At 49.2% G+C, this 15,796-nt stretch overlaps 1 protein-coding gene across 1 annotated transcript in view; it reads right to left on the bottom strand.

Annotated features, from left to right (window-relative positions):
* Positions 1-1,400: 1,400 nt before the first annotated feature.
* Positions 1,401-15,796, bottom strand: part of TGFB3 (transforming growth factor beta 3) — a 15,076-nt gene continuing 680 nt past the window's right edge. Inside the window, exons 2-7 of the mRNA XM_009280723.2 lie at positions 10,343-10,506; positions 8,835-8,964; positions 7,176-7,283; positions 6,190-6,361; positions 5,461-5,614; positions 1,401-2,547 (exon numbers count right to left, since the gene is read on the bottom strand). Coding sequence (XP_009278998.1) covers positions 2,389-2,547; positions 5,461-5,614; positions 6,190-6,361; positions 7,176-7,283; positions 8,835-8,964; positions 10,343-10,506 — 887 coding nt within the window. The 3' untranslated portion in view covers positions 1,401-2,388. The remainder of the gene's footprint in view (positions 2,548-5,460; positions 5,615-6,189; positions 6,362-7,175; positions 7,284-8,834; positions 8,965-10,342; positions 10,507-15,796) is intronic.

Raw genomic sequence — 15,796 nt, forward strand, 5'->3', positions numbered from 1 at the left:
TTTCCCCCCCCCCCCCCCCCGCCTTTACTAGCAAGGAAGCCCTTCAATTGGATGGGCAGCAGAGCCAGCCCAGGGCTCAGGAGAAACAATGACCAAAGAACAGACTGCAGCTTGTAAACCAAAACCTCCCCAGGGGCTGCTGCTAAAAGGAGATTAGAGAGTATTCCTACGCCAATTGGCATCTGGATTTCCCCCCACCCCCCATTGCAGCCACTAAATTTCTGGCCTGTCTATCAGCATGGTAGTGTAGTCGTAATGCATTTATTTGCTCCCTCCTTGGGCAGGCAGGGGGGAAGCATGGGCATGGAGAGCTGTACAGGGCACAGTAATACACTAATGCTGCAGGACCGATCAGAGCTGCACCTTTCATCATCACACCGATGAGAGGTCAAGGAGCCCCAGAGAGATGAAAGGGATAAAGCTAAGCATTGGGGAGTGCCTCTATCAGACCATGTGTGCCCCAGCCAAAATGTCACACAAGTTGGCAGGCTCCCTCCACTGACCCACCCTTGCTAACCTCTAGCCAGCTGGTGATGGTGCAGGGAGGGTTGTTTACAGTTTATTAAGACGTTTGAGATTACATGTTATGGCAGCCTCACGTGAGGTATATGGAAGCAGCCACTATTGTGAAGGGCTTGCTGGAAGAGCTGAATTCTGAGCTGACCATGGAAAGCCCTGGCCACAAGCGATTAACAAGCTAGGTGTCATTTTACACTTAGTTGCTGGGGACCAGGAATTGGGAGGGGACAGGGAAGAACCTCTGTGGTCTCTAGAACATGACTTTAAGTAGTTGTGGTTGGAGAGTCAGAGGCACAGCCTCCGAGTCTCACATGGCATGCAAGCACCGGAGATTTTTACCTTTGGCTGAAAAAGCCCATAGTACATTGATTTCTTGCCTGGGCAACATCTGTGAACTTTTTATGAGCATCTGCAATGTTCATGGTAAATTGGGAAGGAGGGGTGTGTTATTTACCTGTGTGTACAAGTCTGTACTGGCAGACCATATATATTCAAATGGACATAGGACATTTGTTAGCTGTGGCAACTGCACTACCATGGTTATTTAAACAGTATTGTTGGAAGTGTTTTACATTTGAGGGGAGCTTTATACGAATCTGTCAAAAGCAGATGCCAGAGGTGACGTACATGTCTGAAGGACTAGGGCAGGACAGGGCACATATATACCAGGCACAGTTTAAGGGTACCAAGGAATTACTATTCCGGGGCTCTCTGGCTGACCTAAATTCTGTCTGTTCCTTTGAAGAGACATTTTGGAAAGGGGAAAGATTTTAGTGACTGAGTATGCCACAGCAGCAAGCAGTTTGAAAAGAGCAAACCATCCAACCCTCCAACAGACAACTTGCTTGTGAAAAAAAGAGCATCTCCCCCCCCAAAATATTTATTTTTTACAATGTTTTTGAGATTACTATTTTTTAAGTTTTGGCAGGTGAGGCCTGGGCCACGTTCAGGTCATCATGCAGAACAGATGCAGAACACCCCAAAGCACCTCACAAACCACAACAGACAAGAGGTCCTCAGGGTGTATCAGCTCATGAATGAATGGGCCCAATATTCAGGTACCCACAGATACTGCTCTTGCCCTGACCCAGAAACCATCTCTCAGAAACTCCAGGAAGGGAAAAGAGCTGAATGGAGACATCAGTCGCTCTGAAAATGGACTCAGCACCCTCTTTCCTTGTATTTGCCCACCCTCAGCAGGCTGGCTGGGAGCCTTGCAGTTTGCATTTAGAAACCAATAGCCAGGATCTGCCAACTGAACTTACAGGTTTGGCAGACACAGAGTTTCAGTTGCAGGACTCCTGGATCACAGCTCTGAGGAACAAGTGTCTAAGTGTATCTCTGAGCATTTCTTCTCTCAGCAGCTTCCCTTCTTGGTGCATTTTCTTTCTCTAAAGAAAATTTCAGGGTTTCCTCCTACAGGGGAAACCTTTAATTCTTCAGGCCAGTGGGGAGGGCTGAGGTCCTAAGATAGCTAAAGCTAGAATAGAAAACATCGCCCCATTTCCATTCCCCCTTTCACCTGCTCTTTCTCATTCTCTCGCTTTCCCAGCTCAACCACCCAGCATTCAAATACACAGCAGTTCCTCCACCCTATCCTTCTCTTCCACACCAACTGTCCAGCGGTTTTGGAGAGTGTGGCCTTCGTGTCACCAAAGTAACTCCCAGAAGGAACATGACACTGCCAACAAGACCAAGAAATGTTCCAGAAGAGATCCCCAAGGGCTGCCAGACCCTAAGCCACAGGGTTTGGCACTCAGCCCTCAGCATGCATAGTCTCTGACCCCCAGTTCCTTTTGTGTTAGCCTGGGAGCAGGAGAGTGGGTGCTGACAGTTTCTCTCTTGGCTTTGGGCGGGCCAGGGTGCCTTTCAGCTGCACTTGCAGGATTTCACCACCATGTTGGAGAGCTGCTCCACTTTGGGGGTCCTCCCGACATAGTACAAGATAGTGAGTGGCTCCAGGTCCTGGGGGACACAGCAGGGCGAAGCGGATGCCTCAGGGTTCAGCGTGTTGTATAAGCCCAGCACCTGCAGAAACAAAGTAAATGTGGTGACAAAGTCAGGAATACATTTAAGTTGGTTGAGGACAGGAAGGGACTGCAAAGCCAACAGGTTTCTAGGTGTTTGGACTATGCTCATCAGAGGGTATTTCCCTGAGATGAGTAATACTCCTGTCACTTCCTGATCATGGCCTGCTTCTAAAGGGTCTCACCTGCCTCGGCCTGACTCTTAAAGACTTTTTTTTTTTAATTGTAGTAGCCTTGCTCTGTGGCTGATGCCTAAGGGTTGAAGGAATGCAAGTAGTTGTCTCCTTTCATCTCTAATTTGGTATGGTGGATAGCATCACAATTTTTGCTTTTAACAAGGCTGGGTGTAACCAGCCTGGGGCCATGTTGTCTTGGGTTCAATTAAAAAAACCAGAAGAAAAATCACCAGTGCTGATTAATTCAACCAACATCTCTAGATAGCACTGGATGGATGCCAATCCTCTCGAGTATCCACAATTCCCTCCCAGCTTTGAACTGTCTGATGCTTTCTCCCTCCACTCCATCCTCCAAGTCATTACACTATAACGCTGGAGCCAGGAGAGTGTCCTGTGGGACCCCACTGGATTCCTCCTCCCAGCTGGCCCCAGCCCACAGATGACTGTACACTTCAGCCATGTAACCGCTACAGAACAGTTGCCATGTTCCGCGCCAGAGGTGGCCGCTTCTCAGCGGTAAGCAACTTCTTGAGTTTTGGGGCCAAAACATGATCTCACCTGCACTACTGTTGTCTCATTAGTGCTTGTCTGGTATAAACAACAAGGTCTGGCACATTGTCTTTTAACTACTTTACAGTCTTTGGGGGTGAGAGGTGCTAAGGAAACATCCTGTTCTATCATCCAGATCCATGTAATCGCAGTCGTTCTGGTAGAAGCTCTCTGGGATACTGAGCACAGTACCCCTGGCTGTACCACAGGGGTACCACATGCTCTGGGGCTGCTCTACTCTGAACAGGCAGTAGGTTAAACAGACTGGTGAGAAATCTTTTCACCATGTTTTTCCTAGGTGGTGCTGGCAAGCTGTCAGCAGCTATATTGTTCTAAAGGTTTCTTGGGTCACTCAGCTGACCTTAACGCTTGATAGTTTTCTTTCTTGCTCAAGAAAAGAACATTAGGAACCATTCTAAAATCTCCTTTCTCTCACACTGATTCAGTCCAGTTATCTACTAGAGAGCTTCTCAGGACAGCCAGATGGTAAAGCTACATGCCCATTACCCTTTTAAAGCTGTTCATTCCCTTGCCTTGTCTTGCACTTAATGCCCAGCATCTGTTCACTCCTTCCTTCCCATAGATCGACTGTTCCCACTGATATTAGTCCTTGAGCTTCAGCAGGCCCTGTTGCTGTGCAGTCTCTCAAGCTGTCAAGAAAATGTTAGCATCTTTTCTGCAGTATCATCTTTACCTAGTTATCTATTCTTCAGCTGAATCTGCTTTTTTCAGTAACTTTTTTAGTGAAACCTGAAGCTAAGTTGCTAGTGAGCTGTTGCATTGTCTGGATTGCCACCTCTTCTCTTCTGTGGACAGCAGCACAGGATTTTCCTCTGGCTTTTCTTGCTTCAGCAATGGACTGCCTGCTCCTTAGTCTGTCTTCTCCCCTTGGTACTTCTCCCATGCCTGTGCTTTTCTATTGCTTTCATTTTCTTCCACTTTAGACAGTAGCTAAGCTCAGGTGGTATTCTTCCCAAAGACTGCCTAGTGTACTCATGTTAAACAGAGGTTATGCTTAAGTTACCTAAAGACATTTGCTTTCTGCCAGTTTTCACTCATGAATCTCACTGCCTAGTAAGTTCCTTCCTGCCATGGGTCAGGTGGGATTTATACAGCTGGAAAGGATGCCTGTGCAGAAAGGAGAGCTTACTGCATGGCTGTGTTCACTTCTGGGCATGGACATGGATTTCCCTTCACTTTTGGGCTACAGCTGCCCCTGTGGTATAGCAGACGGCAGCTGCGTGCCATGGCACAACAGTTTTGTGTGACAACCTGGCACAGAGCGTAGAAAAATCCTCTGTCCAGTGCAAACTGCAGGAGAAATTTAGGCAGAAGGTAATTACCAGAGTTGACGTTTGATGTGAACAATTCAGTTAATACTCTGGCCATTACCAATTAAGTACCCCAAAACCCATCAGTCCTGCTGTTTCACATCTTATCCAAGAGACAGCATCCTCCTCCTCCTCAACATTTGGCTGGAAGCAGGGACTCAGTATTGACTCCAAAGGAAGCACATTTTCCCAGCTGAACCACCTAGACTCTTTTCTGTAGTTTCCTTGGACAGTTTTTTACAAGTATTGATCTGAACTGCTTTTGCTGCTTTGAAGAGACTGGATATGATCAGACTTAGGGAGGAAGGGGGAGACACAGCCACAAGCCCTGGCAGGGTAATACACTGGATGTACCGTGCTGTGAGTGGTGTCTGCGCTGCGGAGGTACGGACAAGGGCCCGAACAAAAGTTAGCAAAGTAGCCCTTAGGCTCGTGGACCCATTTCCAGCCAAGGTCCTGTCGGAAGTCGATGTACAGAGGACGCACACAGCAGTTCTCCTCCAGGTTCCTGAAACACAGTATCAAAACACAGTGAATCTAAAGAGGGGCCTTATTATGCGAGTGGCGATGCAGCTTCCTGAGCAGGACTAGTACCAGCAGTGCGCAGTGGGACATGGTGTTTGCCTGCACCAAGTGCAGAGGAGCGGCAGAGGTGAGCCGTGGCAGGCAGGACTCCAAAGGAAGCACATTTTCCCAGCTGAACCACCTAGACTCTTTTCTGTAGTTTCCTTGGACAGTTTTTTACAAGTATTGATCTGAACTGCTTTTGCTGCTTTGAAGAGACTGGATATGATCAGACTTAGGGAGGAAGGGGGAGACACAGCCACAAGCCCTGGCAGGGTAATACACTGGATGTACCGTGCTGTGAGTGGTGTCTGCGCTGCGGAGGTACGGACAAGGGCCCGAACAAAAGTTAGCAAAGTAGCCCTTAGGCTCGTGGACCCATTTCCAGCCAAGGTCCTGTCGGAAGTCGATGTACAGAGGACGCACACAGCAGTTCTCCTCCAGGTTCCTGAAACACAGTATCAAAACACAGTGAATCTAAAGAGGGGCCTTATATGCGAGTGCGCGATGCAGCTTCCTGAGCAGGACTAGTACCAGCAGTGCGCAGTGGGACATGGTGTTTGCCTGCACCAAGTGCAGAGGAGCGGCAGAGGTGAGCCATGGCAGGCAGCTCAGCAGCCTGGCACTGGTCGTGCCTGCCGGCAGGCAGCTTGCCCACTGCCCCAAGGAGGCAGCACCCTGCTCACCCACAGCAGTACCTGGCTGTTCTCCGGCACCTGGAGCTAGCAGGGGGCTGCCACGGGTCCCTGCCCAGGCTGTGCTCCAGGAAGCTGCTTGGAAGTCTCCCTCTAGCCAGCGGCTCAGCCAGAAGCACACAGTGACTCTGCTGAGCTGGCAAGAGTCCCCTTCTTGGACACCACGAGGAGAAGCTGGCTGAGCTGTGTTTCTCATGTGGCCCCTGTGGCACCATGGTGACACACAACCCCCTTGGAGGGCTCTGCCTTTCCTGGTGGCATGGAGTCTCGCCAGGCTTGCCCACCTCAGGCATGGGACCTGGTCACTCCAAGCAGGATTCTCACTTACCGGAAACAGTAGTTGGTATCCAAGGCCCGTTTCTTTCTCTGGCCTCCCAATGCTTGGCTCTCCAGCCGATGTGGGGGTAACATCATCAAGATGAGGTGGGGATTATGCAAGTCTTTCTGCTTCTTCAGGCGCCCCAAGTCCCCACGGCCATAGTCATCCTCACTGTCAATGCCTTCAGAGAAAAACACGATCCACAAAGAAGTCAGTGTGGAAGTGGAGGATGCAACAAGACTTTTCAGTGCATTTAACACTCTCATGCCTGCCCCTGAACCAGGGTGAAAGGGATTCAGGCACCACATCCACTTACTGTGGGACTTCTTCCCTCACAGAGACCCATTTACTCCTGGTGAATCTGACTGCTGCAGGCCTGAAATAGAGGCTTACGGGCCACCTGTTTTACCATTTGCAAACTGCTGGTGGGGCCATTAATCCATCTCACTCACTCCTGGCTTCGGTCCCAGGACAGGCGGGAAGATGAATGGTTTAAAGAAGATGTCAGATCATTGGCACTCTGCAGAACAGCCTCAGAAATGGAGCCTGTGGGGGCCAGTGGCTGCAGCCCAGGGCTGCAAGCCAGGAGGTTCCTAGTTCTTAGGCCAGCCAAGCCACTGACTCTCTGGGCCACCTCACACAGGATGCCTGACTTCCTTGTGTTTCAGTCACCCTAACTGGAAAGCAGAGCCTCCATGGAAATCTGAGAAGGCATCAAGCTGAACTTCCCAGAGAGACATTGAAATACAGAATTATTCCTTTCTGCAGACACTCGTGCAAACCTACCCAGCCTGCTCTTCCTTTCTCCCATTTCTAACCTACGTACAAAGTGGATATACCCTTATAATCAATGTGCAAACCTAGATGCGTATGCTTTAAGACAAATGTTACGCAACATAAAATGCTCAAATATGCAAAGCAAGACCTTGTTTTTTCTTTAGATACTCCAGGCTTTCCTCTCCCCAACAGCCTCCCCTAACTCAGTTCTTTATCACCTTTGAACTTGATCTCCAAGACCTCGTGCAAATTCTCCAAGATGTCTCCATTGGGCTGAAAAGTATGGCAAGGACAGTGTATGCTAATTTCCAGGCCAAGGTTGGACTCTGCAAAGAAGGAGATGACTCTGTGAGAAACAGTATTCCTCAGCTAGGAGAGCTCCTGGTGCAGGAAGTTTCACTGAGGACATGTACTGTGGTAACTCCTAGACTGTGGGTTGGTCTCAAAGTCAGGGATGCTATCAGAGCTGGGGAACAGAAGCTGCCTTGGAAAGGAGAATGGGAAGCAGAATCTTGCGGCTGCACCTGTGTCAAAAGCCTTGCTCTTGCTAAATGGAGCTTCCTGGGCAGGTGAGAAGGGTGCTCCTGGTTGCGGTTTTTAGGCTATTCAGCATCCAAAAGCAGTTGTTGAGCTTCAAGAAGCTCCAGTGGAAAACAAGTATTTTGAAGAGCTGGCTTGCAGTGTCTGTTAAATCAGTTTTGCCATCCTCAGTACCTGTCCACTATCTGGCTTCTGGTTAGTGTCTGAAGGAGAGATCTGAAAATGAGGGAGTTGGATATGGACAAGTAATGTTACTGGAAGCATTTTTCTCAGCAGCTGCAACCTCCTGTTTTGTTGAACTGCTAGCAGTCTAAGTCATACAGACTTTCCAGAGGCAAACCTATTTTCATAATAACTTCCTGGACCAGTCGTGCTGTGTGGGCCTAAGGGAATTTAAGACTCTTATGAAAGCTCCTTTTTTATGTTCTGTCATGAATTAAAACATCTGGTTCCCCGGGGCATTGACAAGGTGCCTAGCACCTTTTTTCCTAAGCACTTTATACTCTGTGATGTCTTGTCAGCTAGTGTGCCTGCCCAGAGCTCGCTGCAGTTCCAGCCCTGAACTCCAGCCATCAGGACACAACTTAGATTGCTTGAAAAAGGTGGAGCCTACAAGCTCACAGCTTACCCTTCCAGGGAGCGGCTGCTTGCCAGTACCTGCATTCCAGTTTTCAGTGGCACCTAGCTTCTATCTGTGAGGCCAATCCAGCTGTGAGTCACAGTGCCTATGCTCCAGCTGTGAATGGGGTCAGTGTTCTTGCTGGGAGCTGCCCCTTAACTATCTGTTGGGCTGCCCAGTGGTGGCAGAGGTATGTTCTCTGTAGTGCTAAAGCCTCCATCTGTCTAGGTGTGTCAGCCTCTGGTATTTCCTCACCTTTATACCTGCCAAGCTGTAAACAGCTAAAGAAACCAGGATCCTTGCTGGTGTTTCCCTATTGGATTTGCTCTAGTCCATATGAAAATTAAACCAGAGCAATCCTCATTTGCTATATATTACAGATTATAGTTTAGACAAGCAGAGGGGACCCCTGCTTAGAATCGAAGAACCAAAAGAGTTTCCAGCATCTCTCAGTGAAAACAATTTCCTCCAGAGGATGAATCCTCATTCTGACTCAGCCCACCGAGCTACGCAGTGAGGACTCCAGGACAGAGCTAGGAATCTAGCAAACGTCATGCACTGAGGTAGCTCTCTGGGGGAAGGCTTGTTCTCAGACCGAAAGAAGCTGTTCTCTATGTGAGCCAAGCCCCTGCAGAAAGGGGAGCAGAGAGATACTCCTGTCAACATTGATCCACATTTCTATGGATGCCTTGACACCCAGTCCAACTAAGACCCCTACCTCTGTGCAGAAGCCACTCACGCACAGTCTCGGTGACATCGAAGGACAGCCACTCAGGGGAGCCCCGTGTCTGCACATTCCTGCCACTGAGGTAGCGCTGCTTTGCTATGTGCTCATCCGGCTGAAGGATCTGCGTCAGAAGGAGTGGTAGAGAGAATCAGCCAGTGCCACGCATAAGGAAGGGATAGCCTTGGGTCTTTTTTCTTCCACAGCTTGCTAAAAACTAATTCAGAAGGTTGGTCCCGGCAAGTGAGACACTAGGAATACCCTGGCACAGGTGAGAAGGACATGCTTCACAACCAACCTGAACTCCAGAGATCTACGCAATGCTTATTTCTGTGTCCTAAGCAGCCCACCTCTCTCAATTCATCCTTGTTTCAGGGCACATATCCAGAGGCAGAAGCACACAGCAATTGATCTAATGGGTGGTTTTGTTTCTGTATACACCTGTGGGATGTGGGTCTGGATTTCAGAGTAGAACCAGCAGTGGGCAATAGAGCATCTTGCCACAGGTCCCTTGCCCAGCAAGCCTATCGAGTCCTACACTGTGGCGTTTTCAGCTGTCCTACACTCTTCAACTTCTATCAAAACACAACAGAGCTGATCAGGTTTGGAGGCCTCTCCCCCTGGTATGACATCTCTTCCCGCTTCCAGACAAACAGCCACAGCCTGTGCAAGGTGTTCCTTCCTGCAGGACCCCAGGTTCACTCCACAGAGCACTGACTCTATGGAGAAGCTCTGGGATTGCCTCCTTGTCAGTTGTGTCACCTGGTGAACTGCTCTGACTTTTGAAGCTGAATTTCAGGAAGTCCTCATGAGCTAGCAGCCACAGGGCAATTTTAGCTGCACTCTTACTGCAAAGTGGGCAGACACCAGCCTGTGGGAATGTGCCGCCTGGATGCTAAACTGTATCATTAGCTGGGTGGTCCAGCCCAGCCTAAGACCACCTCCAACCTGAAACAGTTCTGCCAGGGGAGTCCATGGGTTCAAACCAAACTCCAGATAAGTACCTGAATTAATGGTGTCATGAATTGTGCCCCTGAGGAGCTGCTGCTGAAGGGAACACTGAAAGCAAGCATTATTTTTCCAGTAAATCAGTGACAAGACAGAGAGCTCCACCCATTGGATTAGCACCAACTGTACTGCGACAGTCAGAGGAACAAAACTGCCAAGGGACCTAGGCATGCAGATGTGACAGAAGGGTCAGGGCTGCTCCACTGGTGAGAGGGTCCCCTTCCAACCCCCTTCTCAGTGCAGCAAGAGCTGCAGTGGGCACCATGCCAGGGTGCCCAGAGCCGCCAGCCAATGTGAGTGGGGGAAGAACAGCACCACACTGTAAAAGGAAAGAAAGGTGACTGTATCATTGCATATGCTGGAAGAAGCCTGGGGTACAGCATGGGATTTCTTCTCTCTCTCTTCTGTGGCCCTGCACATATCAGTTGAGGCAACCATTAAGGAGTCAAGCTATTCTGGGCTCAGGCACAGGGGAAGGTGAGAAGGATACTCACCTGGAAGAGCTCAATGCGCTGCTCGCTGCGTTTGGAGCTTGGGTTGGGCACACGCAGCACCCGAAACTCGGCCCGGAACAAGTTGGTGCTGTTCTTCTCTGCCGAGGACACATTAAAGCGGAACACGTTGGAGGTGACACCTTTTGGACAAATGCCCAACTCATCTAGGAGAAAGAAAGATGGAAAGACTGAGAACCACAGGTCAGAGGGGCGGTATCTCAAATAAATATTGTTTGAGAAAGCTTTCTAGCAGAGGCCTGTCATTCAAACATCTTGCCACCTGTGAAGCATGGTTGTCTAGCTGAAGATAACACATGAGGAATTCACTCAAAATTGATCTACATTGCAACATTTTGCAAGATCTTCCCAATACTGCCACCGATATTTCAATGCTACAAGCCAGAGAATCAGTAGAGATCAACCACAGTATTTTTAATATTATCTAACTCTGCTCATCAAATGTTGCTAATGCTCATGAGTCTGCTGCATCCAAAACGACAACCTCAGCCAAGACAATGGGGCAACCTCATTTGCAGCTAGTGGGGCCCATTCCCAAGAGTGATGATGGTATGACTCGGCTCATGCTAGAGACATGAAGCCATATACGAGGTGATCGCATTGCCGTTGAATCTTAGTTTTACAAACCTTGACATTGTCTCCTAGAATGAAAGCCAGTCAAGTGTCCACAAAGCATGAGGCATGGAAGACTTTTTGGGGCAGTGACTATTCAGTGTGTACTGAAAGAACTGGGTTTTAAGATCAGTTCTCATTCATGACCTGGAGAAGGAATTAATGAATAGTACTAGCTACAGAGTTCTTCAAGGACACAGTAATAGGGCTGAGAGGCCTGTGGAGATCAGACACATGGGCAAGAAATAACACAGCGATTCTCTGCCTCGATGTGTGCCTGCTGAACAGAAAAATCCATTTCACTGATACCCCAAAAGAGAGTACGTAAAAGCTATGAGGTCCAAAACAATGTCCTCAAGAGAAAACAAGCCTCTCTTCATTGGGACCATTTTGGTCCCATGGAAAAGTCTTTGTAGTTGCTATTGTTCCTCTCCTATTGACCTCTGTTAGCCTTCGAGGCTCTAGCCTTCAAGGCTCTAGCATCATTAAGGCTTCCTGCAGACAAGACACAGCAGCTCCCGCTCTACGCCCACATGCAGGTTTGTTTGCAGCCCTATAGAGCCTCTCATATGACCTCTTGACTGTTGTCCAGTGCAACACAGGGCTCTTATGTCAGCTGATATTTAAGTTGGTTTTAAACAAAAAAAAGAAACAAAGAAACAAAGAACTGTCCCAGCCACAGTTCCAGCCTATGACAAACAGGCTAGAAGCCCTAGTTGAAGCAACCTTCAAGTTAGATTCCTGGAGTCAGCCCCCCTCTTCACACCACCACTGTCTCCCCAGGGAAACAGCTTCCGAAGATGAGCTAGGGTGAAATGGCGCCTGAGCACAGAGGTTCACCTCCCATGCCAAATTCTTCTTTGAGCAACACCGATGTACTTCCAGAGTCATCTCCATGAAGATGAAGGTCTTCCTCTTGTGCTACACCCAGATTCAGCAAGCAGGAGCCTGCCAGTTTACAAGGATGTGTTCTTAGGGTGCTGAAGTTTTACTCAATAAGCTAATGACCAGATGCTCACACTGGGCTTTAATTGGAGGAGGTTTTTGTCATTTGTACTACTGAATGGAACAGCTTTGCCATACAGGAAAGTCTCTGGCTGTATTGAAGAGATGGATGTTTGGCAATCCCAGAGACCAGACCCCACTGCAGCCATGAGCTGGTATGCTCAGCCCAACAACCCTGCAGTGCAAAGAGTACACCGAGCCACATGAGGACACTCACTGTGGGGACTCCACCACTGTGACCAGTTCTAGGCTTTATGCCACAGAAAAGCCAAGCTCTGATCTCATTAAATGCCCAAAGGCATCTTCCTGGCTGAAGTCTAACACTGATAACTGTTCTGTGTCTTAGACCTAGGCAGATACTGTGTTTTAATAACCCCTTAAGCTGTTTGCACTCCTAGCCCTATTAATAGTGCTGTTAACAGCCTGCCCTTCCATTTCAGACCTGACTGCCTGTCCGTGAGGGGTGTCCCAGTAATTGCCAGAAATGCCTTTCTAGATCAGACCAGTGGTCAGTCTAGCCCAGTATCTGTTTCCAACAGTAGTGCTTTATCTGACAATCTATTTAGAGACTGTGCATCTGGTCCTATAGCACAGTGCAGATGAGAGACAAAATAATTTATTATCATCTCCTTAAGATTTTTGGCTAAATTAGGCAGCCGTGCTGGTAAGAGATTACTGTATCTGCTGTATTTCGCCTGCTGTCCTCACATTGCCTTCTACCTACTTACTTCACCAGCAAGGTGCTGGTGTCTTGGGAGATGTTCCTAGTGGAAATAGTAATAGCTATCTTACCTAAGAAGAAGTTTCATGGTCCCTTCGTACCCTGGGAACAAGCCCTCTGTGATGGGGAGATGGAGCTGCATTCTGTGTTTCACTCTGAACACTGTGAGGTTGGAGCCTGCTTCTCATAGCAGGGTGTCCAGGGCACAGGTCTCACTCCCAGGAAGCTGACTGCTTTGGGGTAAAGTACTTTTTGCAACAGGTCACAGGCAAAGGAGGCAAGGTGATTTTTCAGGGAACTTGGTCCAGTCCCAGCTCAGGTGTGTTAATCACACTGGAATCCAGACGTGTCCACCTACCAGCACAGAACAAAGCCTGGAAGCAATATTCCTGCAAGCTGTTCCAGTCCACAACACTCAGTGGCTGTAACCAAGCCTGCAGACAGGGAATCTGTGACACTCTGTGCACCCTTGCCAGTCTAAGTCTGACACAAGAGGATGTATCCTCACGATCAGACCCTGCTATTACTGTGGAGCCCAGACAGCCCAGAGCTGTTGACCGCACAAACAATGAGACCAGTAGCCTCTTAGCGTGGACAATGTGATACAGGGAGCAGGTTCTTTTGGGAGCTTCCTTCTTCCTGCCACTGCTCTCAGCAAGGTGCAGGTTCTCCACGTGCCGCCAGCCCTACACAGCTGCTGTTTCTGGCAACCCCCAAGAAGGCTGATGGCTGTGCAGTTAGAGTTTGATGTCAAGGAAGGGCAGGCTGTCTGTGAGCAGGTATTGCCTCACTCCATCTTATACCACTGGTACTTCAAGGTGTTTCATGCCAAAGCTGCATAACTTTGGAGGAAAAAATTGATCCTTCTGGAACTCTGCAGGTGGCAGGTTTGGAGGGAAGAGATGCTTGGCCCCAGAGACCCATGGCTTTAATTGCCTTATCTCTCAAGCTGGCTTGGAAAATGGCATCTGTTTTTCCTCAGGAAGGTAAGCAAAGCCATTTGCAAGACCATTGCAGATGCACTCTGAGCTTGAATCTAACTAAGTCAGTGCTTAAGGGGGTCTGAACCCCCATGAGTTTTAGGAGATCCCTGAAGTGAATGGCTGGTCAAGAGCGAGTTACCCTCTGAAAGTCCGTTCCTTATAATTCAGGCAATGTGCCTGAGAGGCACAGCAGAAAGACCATTCCGTGAGTCACCAGACAACTCGGGGTAGGGATGGGGAACCTGGTCCTGAATATCCTTCCTTCCTAGAAGGATGGGGCTCTCCCTGCTGCTATTTTTGCTCCTCAGCTCTCCTCACTTTTGGGCCTTAAGTCTTTGAGAAGGATGAGCTCTCTGAGCCAACGAACTGCTTGACTAATAGTTTGGAGCTAGAACAGTTTGTGTGCGTGCGCACACATTTCAGACTTGTCTGTATCATCCTCACAGTTCCCTCAATGGAGCAGTCCTCCCCTTCCCCCCCCCCAGAGGAGACTGGCTTTGGCTCAGAGCGTGCTCTGAGATCACCACCTGGCACAGTGACAGAGTCATGGGAAAGTTGAACATCAGCCACTTCTGAAGACACAGGGCCAAATTCAGCCATGGTGTAAGCGATGAAACTCCCCAGGTTTCAGAAGGAGTGCGTCTCTTGACACCACAGCCTATCTGGAGCTAGTCTCTCCCAGTGTGACCCAATTCCAAAGTTCCCTCTTTCTCTGGGTGGTGGCATCTACACTGCCTACTCCCAGGAATTCAGTCTCAGCACTACTTGGTCTTTTGAACCCACTGCTCAGCACCTTGTCCCAGTGTCCTACAGGGGGACATGGGGACAGGTTCATTCACTTCCATGGGAATTTTCCCCAACCCATAGTCCCTCCTCACTGCTCCTTCTCATGCACCACATCTTCATTCCTCTTTCCCCTCTACTTTATCCAAATCCACTCCTCTGACTTCATTTCCCGCTGTTGTGCTTTACCAGTTTCCTTCCCCAAAACACACCGGTTCATAGTGTGGCTGTACTATTTTGCACAGACACTTGGTTTCCCCATATATTTTTAGAATTTCACAAACGACACTTCAGTAGGTCAAAAATGTTGAAATACGGGTAAGCTGCTATACCCTGTGCACTTTCTGTTCCTTGAGTCTTGGTGTCTCCCGAGCTAAGAGCTAATCATATAACCATATGGAGTGCAGTCTGCTAGAGATTAAGTGAAATTTGTTGCATTACCACATTGTAGCTCTTATTCCAGCTCATCATATGTCAAGATTAACATAAACCTGGCAGAGTAACTGCGTTCTGAGGCTGCCTGCACCAAGTCACAGCTCCTCCCCAGAACTGTTGGCATTCAAATTGTGTCCCCAAGACTGCACTACATCACAGGAGGACGCCCTGGATGGTGGTATGACTGCATGCCCACCAACATCCTCCAATCCTAAGGAATCCTAAGCACAAACCGAAAGGATTGCTTGTGCCTACATGTGCTCAGCATCTGCAATCTGCTTGGGGTTCATGTCTGCTCAGTCTCTGTCTTTGCATCTGCATCTGCTCAGCTTCTGCACCTGAATCTGTTTAGCGTCCGCATCTGGGTCTGCTCATCATCTGCTCCGCACCTGCTCAACATCTGTCATGTTTCCTCAATGCCTATGTTCCCTTGGGGGTCTCCTTCGCATCACTGTCTGCTTTGCACCTGCTCAGCATCCCTGTTATCTTCTACCCGCTCTCTGAACCCTCACACTACCCGAGTAACACCCTCGACAGTGTCCTCCCGGCAGCAGTCTGTCTCTTCAGCAAGTATCTCTCCGCCTCTACAGCCAGTGCGGGTGCTGCACAGACCAAACAGGTTGCCTGTATCTCTGCGGCAGGCGCTGGAGCTTCAGCAGGGAGGAGTCCATCTACCTGCTCGTGACCCAAACACGAGACCTGTGCCTTCTCCTAGCCCAGTGCGCAGCATTCACCCCGAGACCCAAGTTGCCTCCTCTCCTGCTGCCTTCCCACCTCACATCTTCCCCTCTCTCCTCCCCTCCCCGCCTTCCCCCAGATGTCAGGGCTCTAAACACGGACTTAGCTCGCTGCTCCCGGCTGGGGCCTGTGCCGATGCTGCTCCCAGACCCCGCAACC

Source organism: Aptenodytes forsteri, unplaced genomic scaffold (genome assembly GCF_000699145.1).
Source record: "Aptenodytes forsteri isolate BGI_AS27 unplaced genomic scaffold, ASM69914v1 Scaffold193, whole genome shotgun sequence".
NCBI lineage: Eukaryota > Metazoa > Chordata > Aves > Sphenisciformes > Spheniscidae > Aptenodytes > Aptenodytes forsteri.